The sequence below is a fragment of the Musca vetustissima genome, unplaced genomic scaffold (genome assembly GCF_032173495.1).
Source record: "Musca vetustissima isolate MV318-11 ecotype Yass unplaced genomic scaffold, APGP_CSIRO_Mvet_v1 utg71374, whole genome shotgun sequence".
Lineage (NCBI taxonomy): Eukaryota > Metazoa > Arthropoda > Insecta > Diptera > Muscidae > Musca > Musca vetustissima.
The window spans coordinates 26055-52915 of NW_026872778.1; the positions used below are offsets into that span (position 1 = coordinate 26055).

The 26861-nt window shown below is 36.8% G+C and overlaps 1 protein-coding gene across 1 annotated transcript; it reads left to right on the forward strand.

Annotated features, from left to right (window-relative positions):
• Positions 1-18107: 18107 nt before the first annotated feature.
• On the forward strand, positions 18108-26361 carry LOC133338207 (protein smoothened). Its single transcript, XM_061546394.1, has 5 exons — positions 18108-18127; positions 21515-22019; positions 22087-22568; positions 23840-24460; positions 24528-26361. The coding sequence occupies exons 1-5, from the start codon at positions 18108-18110 to the stop codon at positions 26359-26361; spliced, it is 3462 nt and encodes a 1153-aa protein (XP_061402378.1).
• Positions 26362-26861: the final 500 nt, after the last annotated feature.

Consider the following 26861-nt stretch of genomic DNA (forward strand, 5'->3'; position numbering starts at 1 on the left):
TTTTAAGAAATCCACGCCCATTGTAGACCTCGAAAACTATTTCTTAAAGAATCCACGCCTATTGTAGACCTCGAAAATTACTTTTTAAGAAATCCACGCCTATTGTAGACCTCGAAAAATATTTTTTAAGAAATCCACGCCTTAGGAGGACATTGAAAAATATTTGGTAGTACCACCAGCCATAACAGATCTGCCGCTACCCAAGGCTGCCGCAGCTTTGTCACTATTGCTTCCGCGACTAGAGATACGTTCTACCTTGGCATTGTTGGAGGATGAAGGTGGTTTCATGCCCGCCGCTCCAGTCAAAGCATTCACTGGAATCTCTCCATCATAGTAGTTCATGATAAGAGCCTCGAAGAGGAAGCGAAAACGGAACAAGTTTGGTTGTTTGTGGTTTGATGATGGCGTTCCTCCTCTAATGTTTATCCGCTATCCGCCGTTGTTTCTATTCTCGTTCGGTCTTTTGTATTATTTTTCAGGATATTTGCCGTGTGACTTGTTTTCTTTGTTGTTGTTTCTGTTTTTTTTTTTTCGAAAAGGGAAAGGATTATATTTTTCCAGTTATGGTTTTCCTCTTTTGCGGATTTTTCGTTTGTTACAACAAAAAGCCAACCTCCAAGTTGTTGGCTATTGTTTCAGCTGTAATTTTTTTTCCGTCAGGTTCATTGAAAAGCTACACCAGTAATTATGGCCACCAGTAGAGTGGCAGTGGTTGCCTTGGCAACAAGCACCGGTCCGGCTGGTTGGTTGCCTTGGTAATGTGAAATTGCAGTTAACAAGGAGTCCTTGACAAAATAATCTGTTTTAAGAAAGTAATCGGGTTTTAAAAATATTTTTTCAAGGTCTATAAAAGGCGTGGATTTTTTAAAGAATATTTTCAGGGTCCATTAAAGGGGTGGATTTTTTAAAGAAAAATTTTCAGGGTCCATTAGAAGCGTCGATTTCTTAAAGAATATTTTTTCAGGGCCTACCCAAGGCGTGGATTTCTTAAAGAATATTTTTTCAGGGCCTACCCAAGGCGTGGATTTCCTAAAGAATATTTTTTCAGGGCCTACCCAAGGCGTGGATTTTTTAAAGAATATTTTATCGGGGTTACCCAATGAGTGGATTTTTTAAAGAATATTTTTTCAGGGCCTACCCAAGGCGTGGATTTTTTAAACAATATTTTTTCAGGGCCTACCCAAGGCGTGGATTTTTTAAACAATATTTTTTCAGGGCCTACCCAAGGCGTGGATTTTTTAAACAATATTTTTTCAGGGCCTACCCAAGGCGTGGATTTTTTAAACAATATTTTTCAGGGCCTACCCAAGGCGTGGATTTTTTAAACAATATTTTTTCAGGGCCTACCCAAGGCGTGGATTTTTTAAACAATATTTTTCAGGGCCTACCCATGGCGTGGATTTTTTAAACACTATTTTTTCAGGGCCTACCCAAGGCGTGGATTTTTTAAACAATATTTTTTCAGGGCCTACCCAAGGCGTGGATTTTTTAAACAATATTTTTTCAGGGCCTACCCAAGGCGTGGATTTTTTAAACAATATTTTTTCAGGGCCTACCCAATGAGTGGATTTTTTAAACAATATTTTTTTTAATGTGAAATTGCAGTTAACAAGGAGTCCTTGACAAAATAATCGGTTTTAAGAAAGTAATCGGGTTTTAAAAATATTTTTTCAAGGTCTATAAAAGGCGTGGATTTTTTAAAGAATATTTTCAGGGTCCATTAAAGGGGTGGATTTTTTAAAGAAAAATTTTCAGGGTCCATTAGAAGCGTCGATTTCTTAAAGAATATTTTTTCAGGGCCTACCCAAGGCGTGGATTTCTTAAAGAATATTTTTTCAGGGCCTACCCAAGGCGTGGATTTCCTAAAGAATATTTTTTCAGGGCCTACCCAAGGCGTGGATTTTTTAAAGAATATTTTATCGGGGTTACCCAATGAGTGGATTTTTTAAAGAATATTTTTTCAGGGCCTACCCAAGGCGTGGATTTTTTAAACAATATTTTTTCAGGGCCTACCCAAGGCGTGGATTTTTTAAACAATATTTTTCAGGGCCTACCCAAGGCGTGGATTTTTTAAACAATATTTTTTCAGGGCCTACCCAAGGCGTGATTTTTTCAATACCCAAGGCGTGGATTTTTTAAACAATATTTTTCAGGGCCTACCCATGGCGTGGATTTTTTAAACAATATTTTTTCAGGGCCTACCCAAGGCGTGGATTTTTTAAACAATATTTTTTCAGGGCCTACCCAAGGCGTGGATTTTTTAAACAATATTTTTTCAGGGCCTACCCAATGAGTGGATTTTTTAAACAATATTTTTCAGGGCCTACCCAAGGCGTGGATTTTTTAAACAATATTTTTTCAGGGCCTACCCAAGGCGTGGATTTTTTAAACAATATTTTTTCAGGGCCTACCCAAGGCGTGGATTTTTTAAACAATATTTTTTCAGGGCCTACCCAAGGCGTGGATTTTTTAAACAATATTTTTTCAGGGCCTACCCAAGGCGTGGATTTTTTGAACAATATTTTTTCAGGGCCTACCCAAGGCGTGGATTTTTTAAACAATATTTTTTCAGGGCCTACCCAAGGCGTGGATTTTTTAAACAATATTTTTTCAGGGCCTACCCAAGGCGTGGATTTTTTAAACAATATTTTTTCAGGGCCTACCCAAGGCGTGGATTTTTTTAACAATATTTTTTCAGGGCCTACCCAAGGCGTGGATTTTTTAAACAATATTTTTTCAGGGCCTACCCAAGGCGTGGATTTTTTAAACAATATTTTTTCAGGGCCTACCCAAGGCGTGGATTTTTTAAACAATATTTTTTCAGCGCCTACCCAAGGCGTGGATTTTTTAAACAATATTTTTTCAACGCCTACCCAAGGCGTGGATTTTTTAAACAATATTTTTTCAGCGCCTACCCAAGGCGTGGATTTTTTAAAGAATATTTTATCGGGGTTACCCAATGAGTGGATTTTTTAAATAATATTTTTTCAGGGCCTACCCAAGGCGTGGATTTTTTAAAGAATATTTTATCGGGGTTACCCAATGAGTGGATTTTTTAAAAAATATTTTTTCAGGGCCTACCCAAGGCGTGGATTTTTTAAACAATATTTTTTCAGGGCCTACCCAAGGCGTGGATTTTTTAAACAATATTTTTTCAGGGCCTATCCAAGGCGTGGATTTTTTAAACAATATTTTTTCAGGGCCTACCCAAGGCGTGGATTTTTTAAAGAATATTTTTTCCAGGGCCTACCCAAGGCGTGGATTTATTAAAGAATATTTTTTCAGGGCCTACCCAAGGCGTGGATTTTTTAAACAATATTTTTTCAGGGCCTACCCAAGGCGTGGATTTTTTAAACAATATTTTTTCAGGGCCTACCCAAGGCGTGGATTTTTTAAACAATATTTTTTCAGGGCCTACCCAAGGCGTGGATTTTTTAAACAATATTTTTTCAGGGCCTACCCAAGGCGTGGATTTTTTAAACAATATTTTTTCAGGGCCTACCCAAGGCGTGGATTTTTTAAACAATATTTTTTCAGGGCCTACCCAAGGCGTGGATTTTTTAAACAATATTTTTTCAGGGCCTACCCAAGGCGTGGATTTTTTAAACAATATTTTTTCAGGGCCTACCCAAGGCGTGGATTTTTTAAACAATATTTTTTCAGGGCCTACCCAAGGCGTGGATTTTTTAAACAATATTTTTTCAGGGCCTACCCAAGGCGTGGATTTTTTAAACAATATTTTTTCAGGGCCTACCCAAGGCGTGGATTTTTTAAACAATATTTTTTCAGGGCCTACCCAAGGCGTGGATTTTTTAAACAATATTTTTTCAGGGCCTACCCAAGGCGTGGATTTTTTAAACAATATTTTTTCAGGGCCTACCCAAGGCGTGGATTTTTTAAACAATATTTTTTCAGGGCCTACCCAAGGCGTGGATTTTTTAAACAATATTTTTTCAGGGCCTACCCAAGGCGTGGATTTTTTAAACAATATTTTTTCAGGGCCTACCCAAGGCGTGGATTTTTTAAACAATATTTTTTCAGGGCCTACCCAAGGCGTGGATTTTTTAAACAATATTTTTTCAGGGCCTACCCAAGGCGTGGATTTTTTAAACAATATTTTTTCAGGGCCTACCCAAGGCGTGGATTTTTTAAACAATATTTTTTCAGGGCCTACCCAAGGCGTGGATTTTTTAAACAATATTTTTTCAGGGCCTACCCAAGGCGTGGATTTTTTAAACAATATTTTTTCAGGGCCTACCCAAGGCGTGGATTTTTTAAACAATATTTTTTCAGGGCCTACCCAAGGCGTGGATTTTTTAAACAATATTTTTTCAGGGCCTACCCAAGGCGTGGATTTTTTAAACAATATTTTTTCAGGGCCTACCCAAGGCGTGGATTTTTTAAACAATATTTTTTCAGGGCCTACCCAAGGCGTGGATTTTTTAAACAATATTTTTTCAGGGCCTACCCAAGGCGTGGATTTTTTAAACAATATTTTTTCAGGGCCTACCCAAGGCGTGGATTTTTTAAACAATATTTTTTCAGGGCCTACCCAAGGCGTGGATTTTTTAAACAATATTTTTTCAGGGCCTACCCAAGGCGTGGATTTTTTAAACAATATTTTTTCAGGGCCTACCCAAGGCGTGGATTTTTTAAACAATATTTTTTCAGGGCCTACCCAAGGCGTGGATTTTTTAAACAATATTTTTTCAGGGCCTATCCAAGGCGTGGATTTTTTAAACAATATTTTTTCAGCGCCTACCCAAGGCGTGGATTTTTTAAACAATATTTTTTCAGCGCCTACCCAAGGCGTGGATTTTTTAAACAATATTTTTTCAGGGCCTACCCAAGGCGTGGATTTTTTAAACAATATTTTTTCAGGGCCTACCCAAGGCGTGGATTTTTTAAACAATATTTTTTCAGGGCCTACCCAAGGCGTGGATTTTTTAAACAATATTTTTTCAGGGCCTACCCAAGGCGTGGATTTTTTAAACAATATTTTTTCAGGGCCTACCCAAGGCGTGGATTTTTTAAACAATATTTTTTTAAGGCCCACCCAAGGCGTGGATTTTTTAAACAATATTTTTTCAGGGCCTACCCAAGGCGTGGATTTTTTAAACAATATTTTTTCAGGGCCTACCCAAGGGGTGGATTTTTTAAGGAATATTTTTCAGGGTCCATCAAAGGTGAGGATTTTTTAAAAAAATATTTTTTTATGAAGTCATCATCCGCGCAATTGCATGCAAATTTATTATTTTTAAAGAAAAAAAAACGATAACAAAAAATCTGATCCAATTTTAACAACTCCCGTCACGTATCGTCATTATTTTGTACTTGGCACAAAAGTTTTGTTTGTTGTGGTCGAACCAAAAAAAACTTCAAATTGGTGTTTTTGTTGTTGGTGTTACTGCGTCTGGATGTCATTACCATTGTAGTAATAAAATTACAAACCAAGTTCCAAAACCAAATACCATTAAAAATGAGAGGATTTGTTTGGCTACCACCTAACTGGTAGAAGCGAGGCGGCCAGGCGGGTATATTCGGTCATATTGGTAGCCGGGCTGGCTTTAAACAAATAACGTGGAAACGTGTTGACACTGAAAATTACGTCGATAACACGTTCGGTGTGTTTGTTCGGTTCGGATGGTTATCACTTTGGTAATATACGCTCCATTACGACTTGCAAAAAACAAAAATTGTTAGTGAAGGACAATAACCGATGGGGGAGTTTGGTAGTTGGCGATACTGAAACACTTGGGGTAAACCACAAATTGTAAAAAAAACTGAACTATCTTTGCATTGATATGAGTGGCATGCCATTACGGATTTTATTAAAAAATTCAGCTAAGCCAAAACTTTAATTTTCGAGATAAATAATAAAGTGCGAATTTCATAAATTAACCATTTCCCCATTCTTCTGGCTGGTGTACCACAAAAAGACTTTCTTTTCCAAGAATTGGTCATTTGATGGTCTCTTAAAGGCAATGCAGTTCTAGGCTATATGAGCTTCTCACCACTATTATTACAAAATAATAAAGAAACAATAAATGTTTTGCGATGCACAGTGGGCAATGGTAACAAAAAATATTCTTTAAAAAATCCACGCCTTATGTGGACCCTTGAAAAAATATTCTTTAAAAAATCCACGCCTTATGTGGACCCTTGAAAAAATATTCTTTAAAAAATCCACGCCTTATGTGGACCCTTGAAAAAATATTCTTTAAAAAATCCACGCCTTATGTGGACCCTTAGAAAATATGCCTTAAAAAATCCACGCCTTATGTGGACCCTTGAAAAAATATTCTTTAAAAAATCCACGCCTTATGTGGACCCTTGAAAAAATATTCTTTAAAAAATCCACGCCTTGTGTGGATGCTTGAAAAAATATTCTTTAAAAAATCCACGCCTTGGGTAGGCCCTGAAAAAATATTCTTTAAAAAATCCACGCCTTGGGTAGGCCCTGAAAAAAATATTCTTTAAAAAATCCACGCCTTGGGTAGGCCCTGAAAAAATATTCTTTAAAAAATCCACGCCTTGGGTAGGCCCTGAAAAAATATTCTTTAAAAAATCCACGACTTGGGTAGGCCCTGAAAAAATATTCTTTAAAAATCCACGCCTTAGGTGGACCCTTGAAGAAATATTCTTTAAAAATCCACGCCTTAGGTGGACCCTTGAAAAAATATTCTTTAAAAAATCCCAAGTTTGCCCCACTGTTTCCCTCACTTTTTTGATTTAGTTTCCCCTCCCTTTGTAAATTGCTTTTCACGTTCCCGGTCTTTGGTGGCAACAGATGGACCGACTAGTCGTTACTCTGTTGCATTTTGGCATTGTTGGCCAAAAAGCAAAGGGAAAAAATGCAATGGCCCAGTTTCGTGATGTTGTTGGCCAGTTTTTTTCCTGGCCATTATTCAAAAGCGTTGTGGCGGGGAAACGACTATTTTAGTGTCCAAACGGAAGTAAGTTTTAGAAAAGACCAAAAAAATGAATAAACGCGTGCGAACATAGCGAGATGGATTGTCACAAAAAGTTTCCGCCAACCACCCCCATAGCGGGATGCAAATTTTAGTGAATGGAAGAAAAAGTTTTTTATTGAAATTTTTATGGGTCCCATTTTTTGTGAAACGGAAATGGGCCAGTGAATGGAGGGCAATTAATATTTTGTTGGCATCACGACAAAAGGGAAATATTAAAAAATTAAATTTTAGGAAATATTTGAAAAATATTTCATAGTTAGGCAAAAAGTTATCCAAAATTTCCCTAGCCCCCTTATGTGCCATAGGTAAGCCACTAATGTTAAAAATGCAACGAAATGCATTGTAGCAAAAATTAGAACCACTCACTTTTACGGTCACTTCATAATAAGTGAATCACAAATTCACTTAGACACAAATCCAACCTCCTGTCATGTTATGGGCGTTCGCCCTTTTACAATAGCCCTGATTGTTCATGTCAATCCGACTGTCGATGTAACGAGGCTGATACATAAATGACATGGCCCAGAGTATGTTGTTGTTGTTTTCATTGCAGTTCATGCATGGAAAATGGCAATACAACAACAAAACAACAATTTCCAAATCAACTCAATTTTATAAATAGAGATTTTTGAAAGAAAACTAAATCTAGTTTTTTGAAGACTATCATAGGCAAAGATTTTTTAAACAATATTTTTTCAAGGTTCCAACAAAGGCGTGGATTTTTTAAAGAATATTTTTTCAAGGGTCCAACAAAGGCATGGATTTTTTAAAGAATATTTTTTCAAGGGTCCACCTAAGGCATAGATTTTTTAAAGAATATTTTTTCAAGAATCCAACAAAGGCGTGGATTTTTTAAAGAATATTTTTTCACGGGTCCACCTAAGGCGTAGATTTTTTAAAGAATATTTTTTCAAGGGTCCAACAAAGGCGTGGATTTTTAAAGAATATTTTTCAAGGGTCCAACAAAGGCGTGGATTTTTAAAGAATATTTTTCAAGGGTCCAACAAAGGCGTGGATTTTTTAAAGAATATTTTTTCAAGTGTCCACCTAAGGCGTAGATTTGTTAAAGAATATTTTTTCAAGGATCCAACAAAGGCGTGGATTTTTTAAAGAATATTTTTTCAAGGGTCCACCTAAGGCGTGGATTTTTTTAAAGAATATTTTTGCAATGGTCCACCTAAGGCGTGGATTTTTTAAAGAATATTTTTTCAAGGCCTAATACAGGCGTGGATTTTTTAAAGAATATTTTTTCAAGGCCTAATACAGGCGTGGATTTTTTAAAGAATATTTTTTCAAGGCCTAACACAGGCGTGGATTTTTTAAAGAATATTTTTTCAAGGCCTAACACAGGCGTGGATTTTTTAAAGAATATTTTTTCAAGGCCTAACACAGGCGTGGATTTATTAAAGAATATTTTTTCAAGGCCTAACACAGGCGTGGATTTATTAAAGAATATTTTTTCAAGGCCTAACACAGGCGTGGATTTATTAAAGAATATTTTTTCAAGGCCTAACACAGGCGTGGATTTTTTAAAGAATATTTTTTCAAGGCCTAACACAGGCGTGGATTTTTTAAAGAATATTTTTTCAAGGCCTAACACAGGCGTGGATTTTTTAAAGAATATTTTTTCAAGGCCTAACACAGGCGTGGATTTTTTAAAGAATATTTTTTCAAGGCCTAACACAGGCGTGGATTTTTTAAAGAATATTTTTTCAAGGCCTAACACAGGCGTGGATTTTTTAAAGAATATTTTTTCAAGGCCTAACACAGGCGTGGATTTTTTAAAGAATATTTTTTCAAGGCCTAACACAGGCGTGGATTTTTTAAAGAATATTTTTTCAAGGCCTAACACAGGCGTGGATTTTTTAAAGAATATTTTTTCAAGGCCTAACACAGGCGTGGATTTTTTAAAGAATATTTTTTCAAGGCCTAACACAGGCGTGGATTTTTTAAAGAATATTTTTTCAAGGCCTAACACAGGCGTGGATTTTTTAAAGAATATTTTTTCAAGGCCTAACACAGGCGTGGATTTTTTAAAGAATATTTTTTCAAGGCCTAACACAGGCGTGGATTTATTAAAGAATATTTTTTCAAGGCCTAACACAGGCGTGGATTTATTAAAGAATATTTTTTCAAGGCCTAACACAGGCGTGGATTTATTAAAGAATATTTTTTCAAGGCCTAACACAGGCGTGGATTTATTAAAGAATATTTTTTCAAGGCCTAACACAGGCGTGGATTTTTTAAAGAATATTTTTCAAGGGTTCAACAAAGGCGTGGATTTTTGAAAGAATATTTTTCAAGGGTTCAACAAAGGCGTGGATTTTTTAAAGAATATTTTTTCAAGGATCCAACCAAGGCGTGGATTTTTTAAAGAATATTTTTTCAAGGATCCAACCAAGGCGTGGATTTTTTAAAGAATATTTTTTCAAGGATCCAACCAAGGCGTGGATTTTTTAAAGAATATTTTTTCAAGGATCCAACCAAGGCGTGGATTTTTTAAAGAATATTTTTTCAAGGATCCAACCAAGGCGTGGATTTTTTAAAGAATATTTTTTCAAGGATCCAACCAAGGCGTGGATTTTTTAAAGAATATTTTTTCAAGGATCCAACCAAGGCGTGGATTTTTTAAAGAATATTTCTTCAAGGATCCAACCAAGGCGTGGATTTTTTAAAGAATATTTTTTCAAGGATCCAACCAAGGCGTGGATTTTTTAAAGAATATTTTTTCAAGGATCCAACCAAGGCGTGGATTTTTTAAAGAATATTTTTTCAAGGATCCAACCAAGGCGTGGATTTTTTAAAGAATATTTTTTCAAGGATCCAACCAAGGCGTGGATTTTTTAAAGAATATTTTTTCAAGGATCCAACCAAGGCGTGGATTTTTTAAAGAATATTTTTTCAAGGCCTAACACAGGCGTGGATTTTTTAATGAAAATTTTTCAGAGGCTACCTTGTATTTTAATGAAAATTTTTCAGCGGCTACCTTGTATTTTAAAGACAACTTTTTGAAGGCCTACCACACTATAAAGAACAGTTTGGATTTTTAAATAATTAAATTAATTTTTTAACATATTGTAAATTTTTAAGAGAGTAATTTATTTCAAGAACTTGTAAGAGTAGTGATTTTTTAAAGAACGACTTTCCAATGACCCAAAATTATTTACAGAATATTGCTGTATGTCCATCGCATATAAACTGTGTAAGGTTTATTGATGTATATGTAGCATATTCAAAAGTAACGGATTACCCAAATGTTAGAACAAAATATGGCATCATTGTGACAGCGGCGCCATCTGTGAACAAATTATTGGCATTACTATTCTCTGGAGCGAATAATTCTTGTGATGAACCTATAATGTAGACGCAGAAGTAATGGCAAAACTGTGATTGATTTGTGGTACATAGTTGCCAGAATTTAAGGGCGTGTAATAAGTATGCAAATCAAATAAATTAAATAAAAAATATATAGCAGTCTTACTATGAAATTCGTAGCATTTGAAATCTGAAATAAATAAAAAATAAATAAATTATATATAATTGATATAATAAATATAAATTTTCAAAAAATATGCTTCTTAAAAATAACAACTTTTATAAAAAATCATAATCTACATCGGAGAGGTATTGTAAACATTAGCAAGGTAAAAAGTCGTTGTTGGGTCGGGCCGACTTTTTATAGCCTGCAACAACAGTTTGGCCTTGAAAATGCCTTTATCGTGTTGGGACTCTTATATAGGACCTATGTGAAAACATTTATTCATTCTACCAGGAGGTGTTTTATCATTGGCAAAAATACTTTTTGTTTAGAAAATTTGTCTGGGACCATAACATATCGATATCTATATGAAAATGTAGGACTATATTGATCATTTCCACGAAACTGATTTTTTCCCACTAGAAAATAATAATTCAAAATTCCGTTATAAAATTTGGAAAATGACAAAAAATATTTTTGTAAATAATCCACGACTTAAAAAAAACATTTTTTTAATAACCCACGATTTTTTTTAAAATTCAATCTTAAATTTTTTTGTTAAATAATCCACACCGCGAAAAGCAATTTTTTAAAACCATAGGCGTTAAAAAATATATATATATTTTTAAATCCATGCCTTGAAAAATATTTTTTTAAATCCACGCTTTGAAAAATATTTTTTTGAAATCCACGCCTTGAAAAATATTGTTTTAAATCCACGGCTTGAAAAATATTTTTTTAAATAATCCACGCCTCAAAAAACTATTTTTTAAAAAATCTAGGCCTTGAAAAAAATAATTTTTTTTAATCAACGCTTAAAGAATATTTTTTAATAACCCGCGTCTTGAAGGAATATTTATTAAAAAAATATTTTTTTAAAAACCACCCCGTGAATTAGTGCTTAAGAAAATATTAAAAAAAACGTCTAAACGCTATTTTGTAAAAAAATCCACCCCTTGAACATATTAGGCCTGGAAAATATTTTCTTTTATATTCACGACTTCAAAAAATATGTTTTCTAAAAAAATCCAGGCAATGATAAAAGCATTGAAATTTTTTTTTAATTATCCACGCCTAGATTAGTACTTAAAGAATATGAAAAAACTGACTTTAAGCATATATTATTAAAAAAAAGCCTCGCCTTGAAATATTGAAATATTTTTTTTAAAAATCCACGCATTAAAAAATATTTTAAAAACAGATCTTGATCCACGCTTTGATTAGTGCTTGAAATTTTTTTAAGAACTGACACCTTGAAAAAATATTTGTTTAAATATCCACGACTTGAAAAAATATTTTCTAAAAAATCCGGTTTCCTATGAAACATATATTTGCAATAATTTTCGATATACCCGCTCCGTTTTCGGTATTTTAAAAGTTCTAGCCGCATTTTTTACGGAAGTGGAAGTGCAATATGGTATTCCAGTTTCTTGGAGAGTGAACTAATCTTTGCAATTTATTTTGAAATAGTCCCCTTATAATGATTCTGGCCTTTTTTGAGTTCATTTTAAAGGTTATAGCTGCATTTCCCCACAAAATTGGCAGTAATTTGGCATACCGGATCACATTCCCAGTATGTATATGTTCAATATAAGTCCATGTGTCATTTTGATATGTACTATATGAATTTCTAGTCCATTTTCCAACCTGAGTGTGTGTAATATGGTATTTATCTTAAGGGGACCCTTTTTAATAGCACAACAGATGGAAGTCCACTGTAAAATACGAATATTCTGATTTCTACTAAATGAGGTTTAAATACTTTCTCCGATTTTTATATTGATGAAGAAAATCCAAATTTTCGCTTTTTTTTAAAGAAGTTCATGTACATTTTTTACTCAAAAACATTAACGAACATACCTCATGTTACACATTAATTTATCGACATTTCCGGTGAATTTTTAATTTTGATTCCCATTCGTAAAAACAAACAAAACTATTTGTACTCAGCCAATCTTTACTGTTTTTATTTGTTTTTCATTCAAAACCCTTCCAGAATGATGACTTAATTTTATCGTAAAATTAAATCTCAATATTTTGATGCCCGGGGTTAGTTAGTAATGATCTTGTTTGACCACTTTACTACACGGATGCTGTTGGTTACATTCCTACATCTCTCCCTCCTCTCTTTCCCACTCTGTTTGTGTGTTAGCCATAACAAATTTTAATTTTCCATTGAAATTATTTCTAAAATCTACCAAAATAAAGACATTTTCCAAAGAACCCCTAAAGGCGGATTAACGAAATTCTATTTTTGGTATTTCTTTTTCGTTGCTGCAATTCTTCATGGTCATTAACACCTTAGCACGGAGGAGAGGAGAGATGAGAATACCTGTGATTTTTATAATATTCGAAAATCAGTTTTACCTGCCGGGCGATCGCTGGGTAGTCGGTTGAGTGTCAGTGTGTGTTTGTTTGTTTGTTTGTTTTTATTCGAATAAAATCAGCAGGGAATGTACAACACAATTGTTTGGTATGTTTTCTCTCGCTCCCTCTCTGTCGCATGTAAACGAGGTTTTTTTTATTGATTCTCTCGGGTTCACTCCCATTGTGGCTCTCTCTCACAGTGAAGTGAAATGTGTTAAGCTGCCAGATGGTCAGTTTATTGTGGGATAATATAATAAATATACTAATAGAATAACAAATATGAGTCTTGATCTTGATTGAAGGCCGATTTTTACAAACATTCCCCAATATGTTAGCACAAGCAAAGAATTTTTTTAAACATTAAGATTTTCCTTCAATATCCCAGCAAAAGGGTGGACATTAAAAATATATGTTTTTCGATCCTACCACAAGCGTAAACTTTTTAGAAAATAAGTTTTCAAGGTCCTACCACAAGCTCAGGCTTTCAAACATAATAATGTCCCAGGACTCGGATTAGCATTACCTAGCGTGGATTTTTTTAAAATAAATTTGTCAAAATATCACAAGCATGGAGTCCACGGTGAAAATGAAATACAAAATGGTGAATTTAAGGTACAGGGGATGGCGCCTGTTGTGAAAGGTTAGGCCTTGAGCATATCTACAAGTTGGATATCAACTGTAGTATTTTCAAATCTGAAATCTTAGCGTTTTGGAAGACAGCTGAATTGATAAAAAGACTGGATGCAGATATCGTTGAACCAGTGACTATTTTTGTGGATAGTCAGACGGAACTTAAAGCCATCAAATCCTGTAACGTCGAATCTGAGGTCAAATCTGTACTGGCTACCTGGACATTGTGACATCATGGGTAATGAAAAATCAGATGAACTAGCTAGATCTACAGAAGTAGCAATCGATAACTCAATCAAACCACCCATTTGTCACCTTTTCCGGAATTTTGATGCGTTATTTGACGAACTTGCCAATGAACTTTGGCAAAATGAACCTAGGTGTAATGTGTCAAGATATATCTGGCCGACTCTGTCAGCCAAAATAACAAACTCACTGTTGAAGCTGAGCAAAGTTGAAATTTTAGTAATATCGGGACATTTACCATGATGTTACTGATAATTGCAGACTCTGTGACGACGAGGAGGAGACGGAGACAATTGAACATATCCATTGTCGCTGTCCAGTTCTGGCTACAGACAGCACAGATTAGTGGTTGTTCACTTTCCACCGTGTCTAAGCTTCTTTTAACTATGGAACCAGATTTAATCTACATAATCATCAGAAACCTGAAGTGGTTGGGACAGTGCAACCTGAGCACCATCGACACTATTTATTACCTAATTCCTTTTTTAGGTTTTTGTCTTCTCTACCGCTACAGATCTATCCGGTCCATTTTGATCACCCAAGAAGAGATATTCTTGGGTGATCTCAATGGACCGGGCGGCCTCCGCCATCGCCAAACTTAACCTAACCTATATATTGAAAATTAGATATATCGCTCCAGTTTATATAACCCTCATATTACGGTACCCCAATTATTTGCTATTTTGGGGATTTTTTCGTTTTTTCACCGAATTAGCTGCAATTTCGTTATTTTGGGTTCTCATTGGGAAACACGACCTCTTTCAAAAAATTATCAATATTGTACCACTTTTTACCATAGCCCCCATATGACGATTTTTTCGAAATTCCGGTATTTTAGGGGAGCAAATAAAACTTTTAGATTATTTTAATTCTAACTAGAATGATAGGCTATGTTTATGTACCACGAATGTGCCCCATGAAATGCCACAGCTACACCTGCTAGGGGCACATTCGGCGAATATGACTTTTTTACAAACTTACAAGTGTTTATCATTCAGTATCAGTGAACAATAGTCAGCTACAAAATGTTAATATCTGTTGAATAAATACTAAGATATAGAGCTCTTAACAAAAATAAAAATAAAGTGCCAAACCTGCCACAGTCTCCCCTACATATAGATCGATAAATCGGCAGAACATATTATTCTGATTTGGAATACTTAAAATTAAATCCAGTTGTAGTGCAATATTTTATGTGATTGACGACGTCTTCCAAAAGATCAAAACAGTGAAATATACATATCAGGTTAAATTTACCTTTTACGAAGCAGAACGTATCTGTAGATTTAATACATGCCATATATAACTGTGAGATTGAGTACTATATTTTTTTCCACTGACGCATCAGTCGGACGTGAGACCACAGGGTGTGGTGTATACAATATTTCCAACAAAGACAACTTCCTCTTCATATTGGACATTAAGTCCTCGTTCATGTTCGGCCAGTTTTATGCTATTAAAAAGGCGCTTGAAATTTCGGCGGAGCATGCTTAAGGCTCTTGGCTCCGGACTCCGAGTCACAATGCAGTTGTCGATTTTCTGACGAATCCAGCGGTGGATGTAGGAACACTCATTGTGACGTATACGACCTCTAAGGAGGCGAAAAAAACAGATAGAATGGCAAATTATTTTTTCAATTCTGCAGGGATGTGCATAAAACCCAATGGTAATACAAAATCAAGTTGAACCCGGAGGATCCAAATTTAATGAATAGAGTAATGACAGGACATTCTTATTGTAAAGTTTACCTGCTTCGAATAGGTGCCAGTGAGTCCTGGCAATGTGATGCATGCAGGGTTCCTGAACATGCCCAAAATATAGCCAAATAAGAACCATTTATCCCACACTTTTTCCCCATCACAACAAGCCTTAAATCCATTGAGGAAGTGCTACGCAAGAATTTAATTCGCTTCATCAAAGAGGCGAAAATACATCTGTGATCCTGATCCTTATCCCATCGAAACCTGTGATATTAGTTTAAGTTTATAGCTCTTTTTGGATCACCCACTAATTTTTAATGCCACACCCCTTTTTGCCCCCTTCTCTAATATTACTTTTCTTCAGCAACCTTGAAAGTGCCTAGAAGAGTTGGGGAAACTATCTTTTGTAACCTGGAAGCTGTTCAATTTCCTGAAAATTGTCGGCGACGGTTTGCAGTTTTCGGAATATTGATATCTCTCAACTGGGAGATCATATTTTTTCAATTTTTTGTATTACAAAAGTACCGTGTACTATCGAGGAGACATTCTATGTACCTGGAGTACGGTCGATTTTTATATTACATATTTGCAGACCTCAAGGAGCTTAGGATCGCTTAGTGCGGAAAGTATGACATTGTCCACCGAGAGGTAAGGCAGGGATGACTATAGTTTCGGATCTCGCCGCTGATCTTCATCAGTTCCCTTAGTTTTTTGTTGGGATATTCTCCCCAGAAACTATTGTGACAATTCGAAGTTCTTACGTTACCAGCGATACGACCCCAGTGAGAAATTCGTTTCGTTGACGCCAAGATGGTTAACAAGGCATTGGCAGAACAATTGCAATACATTTTATATAACATCATCTTTAACTTCCTCCAAGCTGTAGTTCTCAAGTTCCACAGTTGGTCCGAGTCTACTGGACGTCTTGCACGTTGATACCATCAGTTTTGTCTTCTCGCCGTTTACCGCTCTCAATGTTCGACCCATTATGTCGATATCATCGGTGTAGGCCAGTAACATGTGTTGTTTGGTGTACAGAGTGCCATTTCTGTTCACCTTTGTCTCTCTTATGACCTTTTCCAGCAGGATGTTAAAAATATCACACCACAAACTGTCATCTTGTCCGAATCCTCGTCCGGTATTGAAGGCCTCCGAGAAATCCTTTCCGACTTTAACTGCTGGCCAGTTAAAGTTATCGTGCATATCCGTATCATTTTGCAGGAATGCCAAACGCAGACATGGCTTTATAAACCTCTGAACGGATAGGGCTGTCGAATGCGGCTTTATAGTCGACGAATAGGTGGAATGTGTCGATGGGATCTCTGGCCCAAATATGGTTGTGTTAAAATAAGAACCTGTATCAAATATTTACAGTCAGGATGTTTTCGAATAAACCGGAGTGTCACTTGGGTTTGAACATGAACAAAAAATGGACCCGTACCGTTATGTGTGATATATCAAATATATCCCAGTAGTATTACAAATGTATGTATGTAAATTAATTCTATCATAAAAAATTGAGAATCCTGTTGAGAAGCCAACAGACAGACGGAGGTACATGGCTAAATCGTCATAAATTTCATACAGATGAAGAATATATATGTTTTTGGCCTCCGAAGATAATCTCGAGGATATTGAACATATTTTTCTCAAAATCTCGGGCTGTAAGAGTCACATAGACGACGCTCTATTTTCAAAAGTTATTTACAACGAATTCCGTTACTAAAAAGGCCATAAAAAGCCATTGGCAAACAGGTGGTCAATAGCATTAATCAAGGACAGGGTAAACATAAAAATCGCCTTTGCAATTTATTCCATAAATTGTATGGTTCCATTTCAGGGTTATTACTTTATTATACCCTTATAAAATTCCTTCCCTATATTCTACCTGTTACACAAATTCCCTCACTATCTCCCTTATTGCTACCTGTCAAATACCAAAGCAACTCAATACAATGTGGCAATACTGTTGTTACTTGTCGACCAATGCGATTTGGGTGGTCCATTCTCATCAGTTCGTTGCTCTCTCGCTCTCATGGCGGCATCTCGCTGTCTACCGTCTGTCATTCAGTTCGTTTCATTTCAGTTGTGCGGTAGTGTTTCGTAGCGTTTGTTTATTTCTTCCACTTCTTCCCCTCTATGTGTTTTGTTGTTAAATTTGGAGTTTAGTTTATTAAACAAAATTTAAAGAATTATTAAATAAATATTGAAAGATATTAAAAGAAAATAATATATTAATTTCTAAAGAGTGAATAAATTGTGTGTTGAAAAAGAAAGGAGAAAAAAAACAAAGAGAAAACTTCCAAGCCATACAATCTGTGAGGTTTGGCCAAAAGTATTTAATGCAACAACAACAAAAAAAGTAGCCGAAAAAGCAACAAATCAACAACAACTGAAAGAAAAAATATAAACAAAATCCGGTGCCATGGAATTATAACAACAATTTGGAATAATTTAATGCAAATAACATTAAAGAATTAAACAAAAGCAAGAAAAATGTGTTAAATTTTTTAAAGTGACTCTACCAGTTTATTTTAGTGGCCTGACTGGCCATTTAGCCGACTTTTTGGTCGCTTTTTTATTTTGTGGATCTTTTTTTCGTGTTGTCTGTTCTTCCAAGCGACCAGAAAGAAAACACAACAGCAGGCAGGCATCAGCTATACCCCCGCCGGTAACCACATTGTCTTCATCTCTGTCTCTGGTCTAGACAAAATGAGTCCCACCAGCAAAAAGTAAGTTCTTGGAATAATTGTGTTGTTGCTATTTTTGTTTAATGTCTTCTTTATTTTTGGTGTATTTTTATTGTCTTTGCCGCTTCTCCTCATCATCCTCCTGATTTTGATGGACGAGCTACAGCAAAAGGGGTAGAAAGCGCACATCAACAACTGGGTGTGAAATTTAATAAAAAAAAATGGGAATTTTAATGCATCTTCCCTGCAAGAGTAGAGAGGGAGGAGGGATGTAGGGATCGGATCATATTACTTAATGTGTCTGTCAGCCAGCCATCCATTCCATCAATATTGATTCGCCTTGTGCATTGCATACAAATTATGTTACTTAAATGCAGATCGACATCTTTGAAGAATTAAATTTTGATCGCATAGACAGGGGTGATCGGCATAAAAATTCCTCATTAAGGGTTTACATACCATCAACACCTCACCTCGGTGTGCGTGCGTGCCATCTTGGAAGATCGATGGCCTTATTTTTTTGAAAACAATGAACCAAAATATTTTTCGTTCACACATTATGGGATTTGCTGGCTGAATTATTGAACTTTGGTGTAATGCTTTGATGCGCTTAAATTTTATGTGATGATGCAGGTCATTAAACTTGGAATATAATGGGGTGATGGGGTATATGATGTCCCAGTTATCACATTGAAAGAAATAAAAGGAAATCTATTTTATGCAACGGAAGTCTTCTAAGGCCTATTCAGAGTCTTTCATGTCTAGAAGACCTATAGAAAATATTATAGAACACCTGCAAAAGGTCTATTAGGTATAGGAGACCTATAGACGATCTTCTGCATACATTAGACTTTTAAAAGGTCCTCTATGTATAGAAAATCTATAGAGAGTCATCTTTATATAGAAGACCTGTAAAAGATATTCTATGCATAGATGACATATAAAGGGGTTTTATATATAAAAAACCTATCGAAGACCTTCGAAGTATAGAAGACCTCTTTTTTCAAGTCCTACAAAAGGCGTGTATTTTTTTAAAAAAATTTTTTAAGGTCCAACTAAGGAATGGATTTTTAAAGAACAAGGCGTGGATTTTTTAAAGAATATTTTTAGGGTGTCAAGGTTCCAACAAAGGCATGGATTTTTTAAAGAATATTTTTTAGGGTGTCAAAGGCATGGATTTTTTAAAGAATATTTTTAGGGTGTCAAGGTTCCAACAAAGGCGTGGATTTTCTAAAGAATATTTTTTAGGGTTTCAAGGGTCCAACAAAGGCGTGGATTTTTTAAAGAATATTTTTTATGGTGTCAAGGGTCCAACAAAGGCGTGGATTTTTTTAAAGAATATTTTTTAGGGTGTCAAGGGTCCAACAAAGGCGTGGATTTTTTAAAGAATATTTTTAGGGTGTCAAGGGTCCAACAATGGCGTGGATTTTTTAAAGAATATTTTTTAGGGTGTCAAGGGTCCAACAAAGGCGTGGATTTTTTAAAGAATATTTTTTAGGGTGTCAAGGGTCCAACAAAGGCGTGGATTTTTTAAAGAATATTTTTTAGGGTGTCAAGGGTCCAACAAAGGCGTGGATTTTTTAAAGAATATTTTTTAGGGTGTCAAGGGTCCAACAAAGGCGTGGATTTTTTAAAGAATATTTTTTAGGGTGTCAAGGGTCCAACAAAGGCGTGGATTTTTTTTAAAGAATATTTTTTAGGGTGTCAAGGGTCCAACAAAGGCGTGGATTTTTTTAAAGAATATTTTTAGGGTGTCAAGGGTCCAACAAAGACGTGGATTTTTTAAAGAATATTTTTTAGGGTGTCAAGGGTCCAACAAAGGCGTGGATTTTTTAAAGAATATTTTTTAGGGTGTAAAGGATCCAACAAAGGCGTGGATTTTTTTTAAAGAATATTTTTAGGGTGTCAAGGGTCCAACAAAGGCGTGGATTTTTTTAAAGAATATTTTTTAGGGTGTCAAGGGTCTAACAAAGGCGTGGATTTTTTAAAAAACATTTTTTAGGGTGTCAAGGGTCCAACAAAGGCGTGGATTTTTTTTAAAGAATATTTTTTAGGGTGTCAAGGGACCAACAAAGGCATGGATTTTTTAAAGAATATTTTTAGGGTGTCAAGGGTCCAACAAAGGCGTGGATTTTTTAAAAAACATTTTTTAGGGTGTCAAGGGTCCAACAAAGGCGTGGATTTTTTAAAAAATATTTTTTAGGGTGTCAAGGGTCCAACAAAGGCGTGGATTTTCTAAAGAATATTTTTTAGGGTGTCAAGGGTCCAACAAAGGCGTGGATTTTTTAAAGAATATTTTTTATGGTGTCAAGGGTCCAACAAAGGCGTGGATTTTTTTAAAGAATATTTTTTAGGGTGTCAAGGGTCCATCGTGGATTTTTTAAAGAATATTTTTTAGGGTGTCAAAGGCATGGATTTTTTAAAGAATATTTTTTAGGGTGTCAAGGGTCCAACAAAGGCGTGGATTTTTTAAAGAATATTTTTTAGGGTGTCAAGGGTCCATCAAAGGCGTGGATTTTTTAAAGAATATTTTTTAGGGTGTCAAGGGTCCAACAAAGGCGTGGATTTTTTAAAGAATATTTTTTAGGGTGTCAAGGGTCCAACAAAGGCGTGGATTTTTTAAAGAATATTTTTTAGTGTGTCAAGGGTCCAACAAAGGCGTGGATTTTTTAAAGAATATTTTTTAGGGTGTCAAGGGTCCAACAAAGGCGTGGATTTTTTAAAGAATATTTTTTAGGGTGTCAAGGGTCCATCAAAGGCGTGGATTTTTTAAAGAATATTTTTTAGGGTGTCAAGGATCCAACAAAGGCGTGGATTTTTTTAAAGAATATTTTTTAGGGTGTCAAGGGTCCAACAAAGGCGTGGATTTTTTAAAGAATATTTTTTAGGGTGTCAAGGGTCCAACAAAGGCGTGGATTTTTTAAAGAATATTTTTTAGGGTGTCAAGGGTCCAACAAAGGCGTGGATTTTTTAAAGAATATTTTTTAGGGTGTCAAGGGTTCAACAAAGGCGTGGATTTTTTAAAGAATATTTTTTAGGGTGTCAAGGGTCCAACAAAGGCGTGGATTTTTTAAAGAATATTTTTTAGGGTGTCAAGGGTCCAACAAAGGCGTGGATTTTTTAAAGAATATTTTTTAGGGTGTCAAGGGTCCAACAAAGGCGTGGATTTTTTAAAGAATATTTTTTAGGGTGTCAAGGGTCCAACAAAGGCGTGGATTTTTTAAAGAATATTTTTTAGGGTGTCAAGGGTCCAACAAAGGCGTGGATTTTTTAAAGAATATTTTATGAAAATATAACTATTTTTCCAAAGACCACATAAGGAATTGATTTTTTTTTTCAATCCTAAAAAAAGGCGTTTTTTAATTATCAAATTTTGTTAATAATTCAATTTATAATTTTAAATAATTTTTCTCTTTTTTATCATTTTAGAAAACATAAAAATCCCGCCCCTATATCCCGAAGTCACCCGCCCATCATACTCTCCACACTATGCTCTATATTACTATTAAATTTGACACCTCTAACACAAGCTAACCTAACTGCCGCAACATCCCTACTGGCTGTGGCCACAGCTCCCAATCTGATAGGCCACACTGGTAGCGGAGCAAGCCTGACCTCCACCAACAACACCCGTCACATACAAATACCCTTGGAACCGATAAATGGCACCAGCAATTTCCGTATCTATGGCGGTAAAAAAGGCAAAGAGGATAAACATTGGTTGGATGGACGTGGTCTGAGTATGCAACATGTCCAGTGTGTACGCAAAGGAAATTGTGAAAAATTACAATTTTCAACATGTCTGGGTGTTAAGCTGCCATACAGCTATACGAGTTTAGATTTAACCATATCACATAGTCAAAAGGATATACAGGAGAGGCTGAAGAATATGATGGCGTTGAAGCATGTGCCCAAATGTTGGGCTGTGATACAGGTGAGTGGGGAATAACACATAGAAAAAATATTTCCTTAATTTAATTTCTTTTTCCCTCTCCCAATAGCCCTTTATATGTGCAGTGCTTGCCCCGAAATGTGAAAACATCAATGGCGAAGATATGGTCTATTTGCCCTCTCTGGAAATGTGCCGCCTCACATTGGAGCCATGTCGCATTCTCTACAACACCTCCTATTTTCCCGAATATTTGAAATGTAATGAAACCCATTTTCCATCGAAATGTAATAACGATGTACGTGAAATGAAATTTAATTTAACGGGACAATGTTTGGATCCTTTGGTGCCAGCGGAATCAAGTGTTAGTTATCATCCCGGTGTTGAAGGATGTGGGGTGAGATGTAAAGACCCGCTGTATACGGATGGAGAACATCGACAAATACAAAAGCTGATTGGATGGGGTGCCACATTATGTTTCCTATGCAATCTCTTTGTCGTGGCCACATTTATGATCGATTGGGAAAATGCTAGCAAATATCCGGCACTGATTGTTTTCTACATTAATATGTGCTTCATGATTGCTTGTTTGGGGTAAGATGAACATATTTTTGTTTAGAATTTAAATGAAGAAGAAACGGATACTGGTACTGTTGAGACCCCCGTCGATAATATGGACGATTCATCAGTAGCTGTAACTGCTAGGCAGGTCGATGCCAAGGAGATTTTTAAAATGTACCGGATAGCAGTTTTGCAACCGGTTCATATGCGGGACAAAAAAATATAAATTTATCCGGAAGTTCTCCAGAAACTATCCGAAAGATATTGAGAGGGACTTCTTGATTGAAAGGATCCCCCGACCCAGTACTAAGACCACCACGCCGGTAGTCCCTTCAAAGAAGGAGAAACATGTCGGGAGTTCTAGTACACCTAGGAAGCTGATGCCTGAGACTTCTAAGCCCTCAGCACGCCCCAAGGGTAAATTGCCAAAGCCGATACCCAAGGCTGTGACAATTGGGCAGTTACTAGTTTATGCGCCGAAGGCAGCGAGCGCGAAGCAGGTGCCTGCGTTGACTGTTTATCTCTGCGGCGGTTGCAACCCCGGTTGCCAAATCTCGACCCACAGCTGTCAAGAGAATGATGTCCTCGGAGGAACAACAACCTGCTGCTAAGAGACCCACGCAGTCGTCGGCTGCACAAAGCTCTGCTTCGTTTGCGTCGGTAGTAGCGTCGAAGAAGAAACCTACCAAGAGCAGTGAGTGAATGGTGGAAGCCAAACACTCTGTCTCGAAGCAGGTAGCCCAGAAACCTACAACGGCGCTCAGCGACTCTGCTGCTCCACAAGAGGTTCCGATTTATCTGCGAGTAGCAATTATGGACCGAGCTGACCTTGACGGGATCATCAGCGAGGATAAATGGTTGCTTGTCAACAGCTATCTGAAGGACCTCTTCCTATCCGACGAGATTGATCGACAGAGCCTACGGTTTGGCCAGACCTCCTTATACAAAGCAGTCAAGGTTGTTAATTGTCGCACTAAGGAGACTGTGGACTTCCTTAAGAAGACTATTAACAACCTGGACCCTCTTGTTAATTGTTAAAGAATATTTTTCAGGGTGTATAATAGGCCTAGGATTTTTAAAGAATATTTTGTAGGGTCTAAAATTGGATGAGATTTTTAAAAAATATTTTAAGGGTCTATAAAGACCTAGGATTTCTAAGACTGGCCTGGCATTTTTAAAGAATATTTTTTTCAGGGTCTAAAATTGGCCTTGGATTTTTAAAGAATACTTTTCTGGATCTCAGAATCCTCTTAATATCCAAAATACTAATCCATCCCTTTTCTCTCTCCCATCTTCCATTTAAGCTGGCTCGCCCAATTCACCCCAGGATCCCGCGAGGACATTGTCTGCCGTAAGGATGGCACATTGCGACATTCTGAACCCACTGCCGGGGAAAATCTCTCCTGTGTTGTAGTCTTTGTTATTGTCTATTACTTCCTCATAGCAGCTATGGTATGGTTTGTCTTTCTCACCTATGCCTGGCATTTGAGAGCCGTGGGTAACGTTCAAGATCGCATCGATAAAAAAGGATCCTATTTCCATTTAATTGCCTGGTCTCTACCCTTGGTGTTGACCATTACCACCTTGGCTCTCAGCGAAGTGGATGGCAACAGCATTGTGGGTATTTGTTTTGTCGGATATCGTAATCATCCAATACGTTCGGGATTGTTGTTGGGTCCCCTTTGTGGAGTGATTTTGGTTGGTGGATATTTCATCATACGTGGCATGATCATGCTGTTTGGTTTGAAACATTTTGCCAATGACATCAAATCGACATCGGCCAGTAATAAAATCCATTTGATTATTGTAAGGATGAGTGTGTGTGCGCTGTTTACGTTGCTGTTTATTTTGGTCTCCATTGCGTGTCATGTGAATGAGTTCCGGAACTCGATGGATTGGGCGGAAAGTTTGAGGGAGTATGTGAAGTGAGTAGAGAATTCAGATTCAGATTTATATAGATATATTAATTCCGATTTTTCTTGCCCTTTTTAGTTGCACAATCTTCGGTCGTTTCAATAATGAGTACGTTCAATGCAAATTGGCCCAGAGACCCAGTGTTTCGGTATTGCAATTACATTTGCTGTGCCTCTTTGGTGCGGGCATTGTCATGTCCACTTGGTGTTGGACACCCAGCTCTCTGGAAACCTGGAAGCGATATATCAGAAAAAAGTGCGGGAAAGATGTGGCCGAGGAGGTGAAAATGCCCAAACACAAAGTCATTGCCCAGACATGGGCTAAACGTAAAGAATTCGAAGATAAGGGGAGGCTCTCTATAACCCTATGCAATACCCATACAGATCCGGTAGGTTTAAATTTTGATGTCAACGATTTAAATTCCTCGGAAACAAATGACATTAGCTCTACATGGGCAAATTATCTACCACAGTTTGTAAAAAGAAGAATGGCCCTGACGGGAGCCACTGCTGCCGCCGGCAATCATCATCATGGAGGTCCATCAGTGGGTGGGCATCATCATAATCGTAAGAACTCCTTAGATTCGGAAATAAGTTTTAGTGTACGTCATGTTTCGGTGGAATCAAGACGTAACTCTGTCGATTCTCAGGTCTCGGTGAAGATTCAAGAAATGAAAACCAAGGTGGCGAGATCACGGGGCGGAAGACATCATCATGGGAAACACTCCACAGCTGGTAAACGTTATCAAAAGGCCAGAGATTTTAATGCCACGGGCAGGAGACATAATGGAGGAAGGCGAGAAAGTAGTACCTCCATCGAGTCACAAATTATTGCCCTGCAAAAAACCACCTATCCCAATTCTCATCACAAATTGGGGTTGTTTGCCCAAAGTACCAAAAATCATGGAGGTGGAAAGAGAAGATCTGGTCACAATACCCTCGATCCAAATGATATAACGGAATTTTTGGCCCGTAATGGTCAATTGATTTTGCCATTTTTACAAAATCAGGGTATGACCACATCCTCCGATGAAGATGAAAATTCCAAGGGGTCGCTAAAGATACAGGGATCGCGTTTAGATGTGGTGCTCAAACAAGATTTAAGTGATGATAATTCCGATGAAGATTACGCCCTGCATAATCACAATGGGCCACAAATTGAGGAGATACACGATCACGATGATGAGGAGGACGAGGAGGATAACAATCTCCATGGAAGCAATAAAACCAAACGCCATTCCTCAGCCTATGAGGAATTGCTGAAGCAGACACAAAAGTCACATGATTCCAATCACAACAACCCCACCCACAAACATTCTCGAAACTCCACACAACAATCGAGGCACTCCCGCAAATCCCAAGCCCTTAACAATTCCCAACACAAACGTTCCCTTAAGCGTAATCAAAACGGCACAACAACGACGACGAATTCAAATCGTCGCAAATCAACCAATTCGAAAATTTTCGAAATGGATTCCCTCAACACTTCGGATTTAAATCTGCAATTAAAACGTGAGCTAACATTCGGCAGTCATCGTGGTGATGATGACGACGATGATACGGCCAGTGATGATGATTCATTTTCCTCTGTCGATTTGGATTTACCGCTAAATGTTTTCCTACAAAATTCCCTATCGGGTCAGAGTAAAACTAGCTGTGATGTTGGCATTCAGGCTGATGTTTTTGATATATCCAATCGTACATCGGGCGATGAAGATGATTTGAAAAAGTGCCTAAGGCAGTTGAATCACAATAACAATAATAATCATCATCAGCAGCAACATCAGAGGAGGAGGACACGTTACGAAGAGGATGCCTATGAAATGCAATCACTGGTGGATAAACATAAAAATACACCGCTCATTATGAGCGAGGCGGAGAAATTGAAAATGTTGCTGTTACCCTCGAAGTAAAGGGAGGGAGGTGAGGGGAAAGGAAATTAATGGCCTATAGCAATTTGTTGTGAATCAAATCGAAGGAAATTAAGTGATTTAGAAATCGATTTTTTTTAGAAAGATAGGCGAGGTTTTGGTTAAAAAGAGAGATAGGGAAAGAGTAGAAGACCCAGTGTTTCGGTATTATAATTACATTTGTTGTTGTAGCAGCCCTTTTATTTTTACACAATCGGCTGAGGTGACAGACGTTGGCCGAGAAAGATTCGGGTCGATTCGGAAACGATTAGATTTGTTGTGAGATTGTCATGCCCACTTGGTGTTGGACAACCCAACTCTTTGGAAACCTGGAAACGTTATATTAGAAAAAATTTAAAAAATCCACGCCTTTTTTAACCTTAGACAAAAAAATATTTTGATGAAATCAAAAGGATTTCTTTTTAAAAATCAAAGAATTCGTCAGAAAGCGCTACGAGACATTCTTATAGAAGGCAAGGCGTTCTCATAGAAGACCTATAAAA

Excerpts from the sequence above, each read along its gene's own strand:
- LOC133338207 (XM_061546394.1), top strand. The coding sequence starts at position 18,108 with ATGAGTCCCACCAGCAAAAA. Across the intron at positions 22,569-23,839 it reads TTCATGATTGCTTGTTTGGG|CTGGCTCGCCCAATTCACCC; the intron begins GTAAGATGAACA and ends CTTCCATTTAAG. Across the intron at positions 24,461-24,527 it reads AGTTTGAGGGAGTATGTGAA|TTGCACAATCTTCGGTCGTT; the intron begins GTGAGTAGAGAA and ends TGCCCTTTTTAG.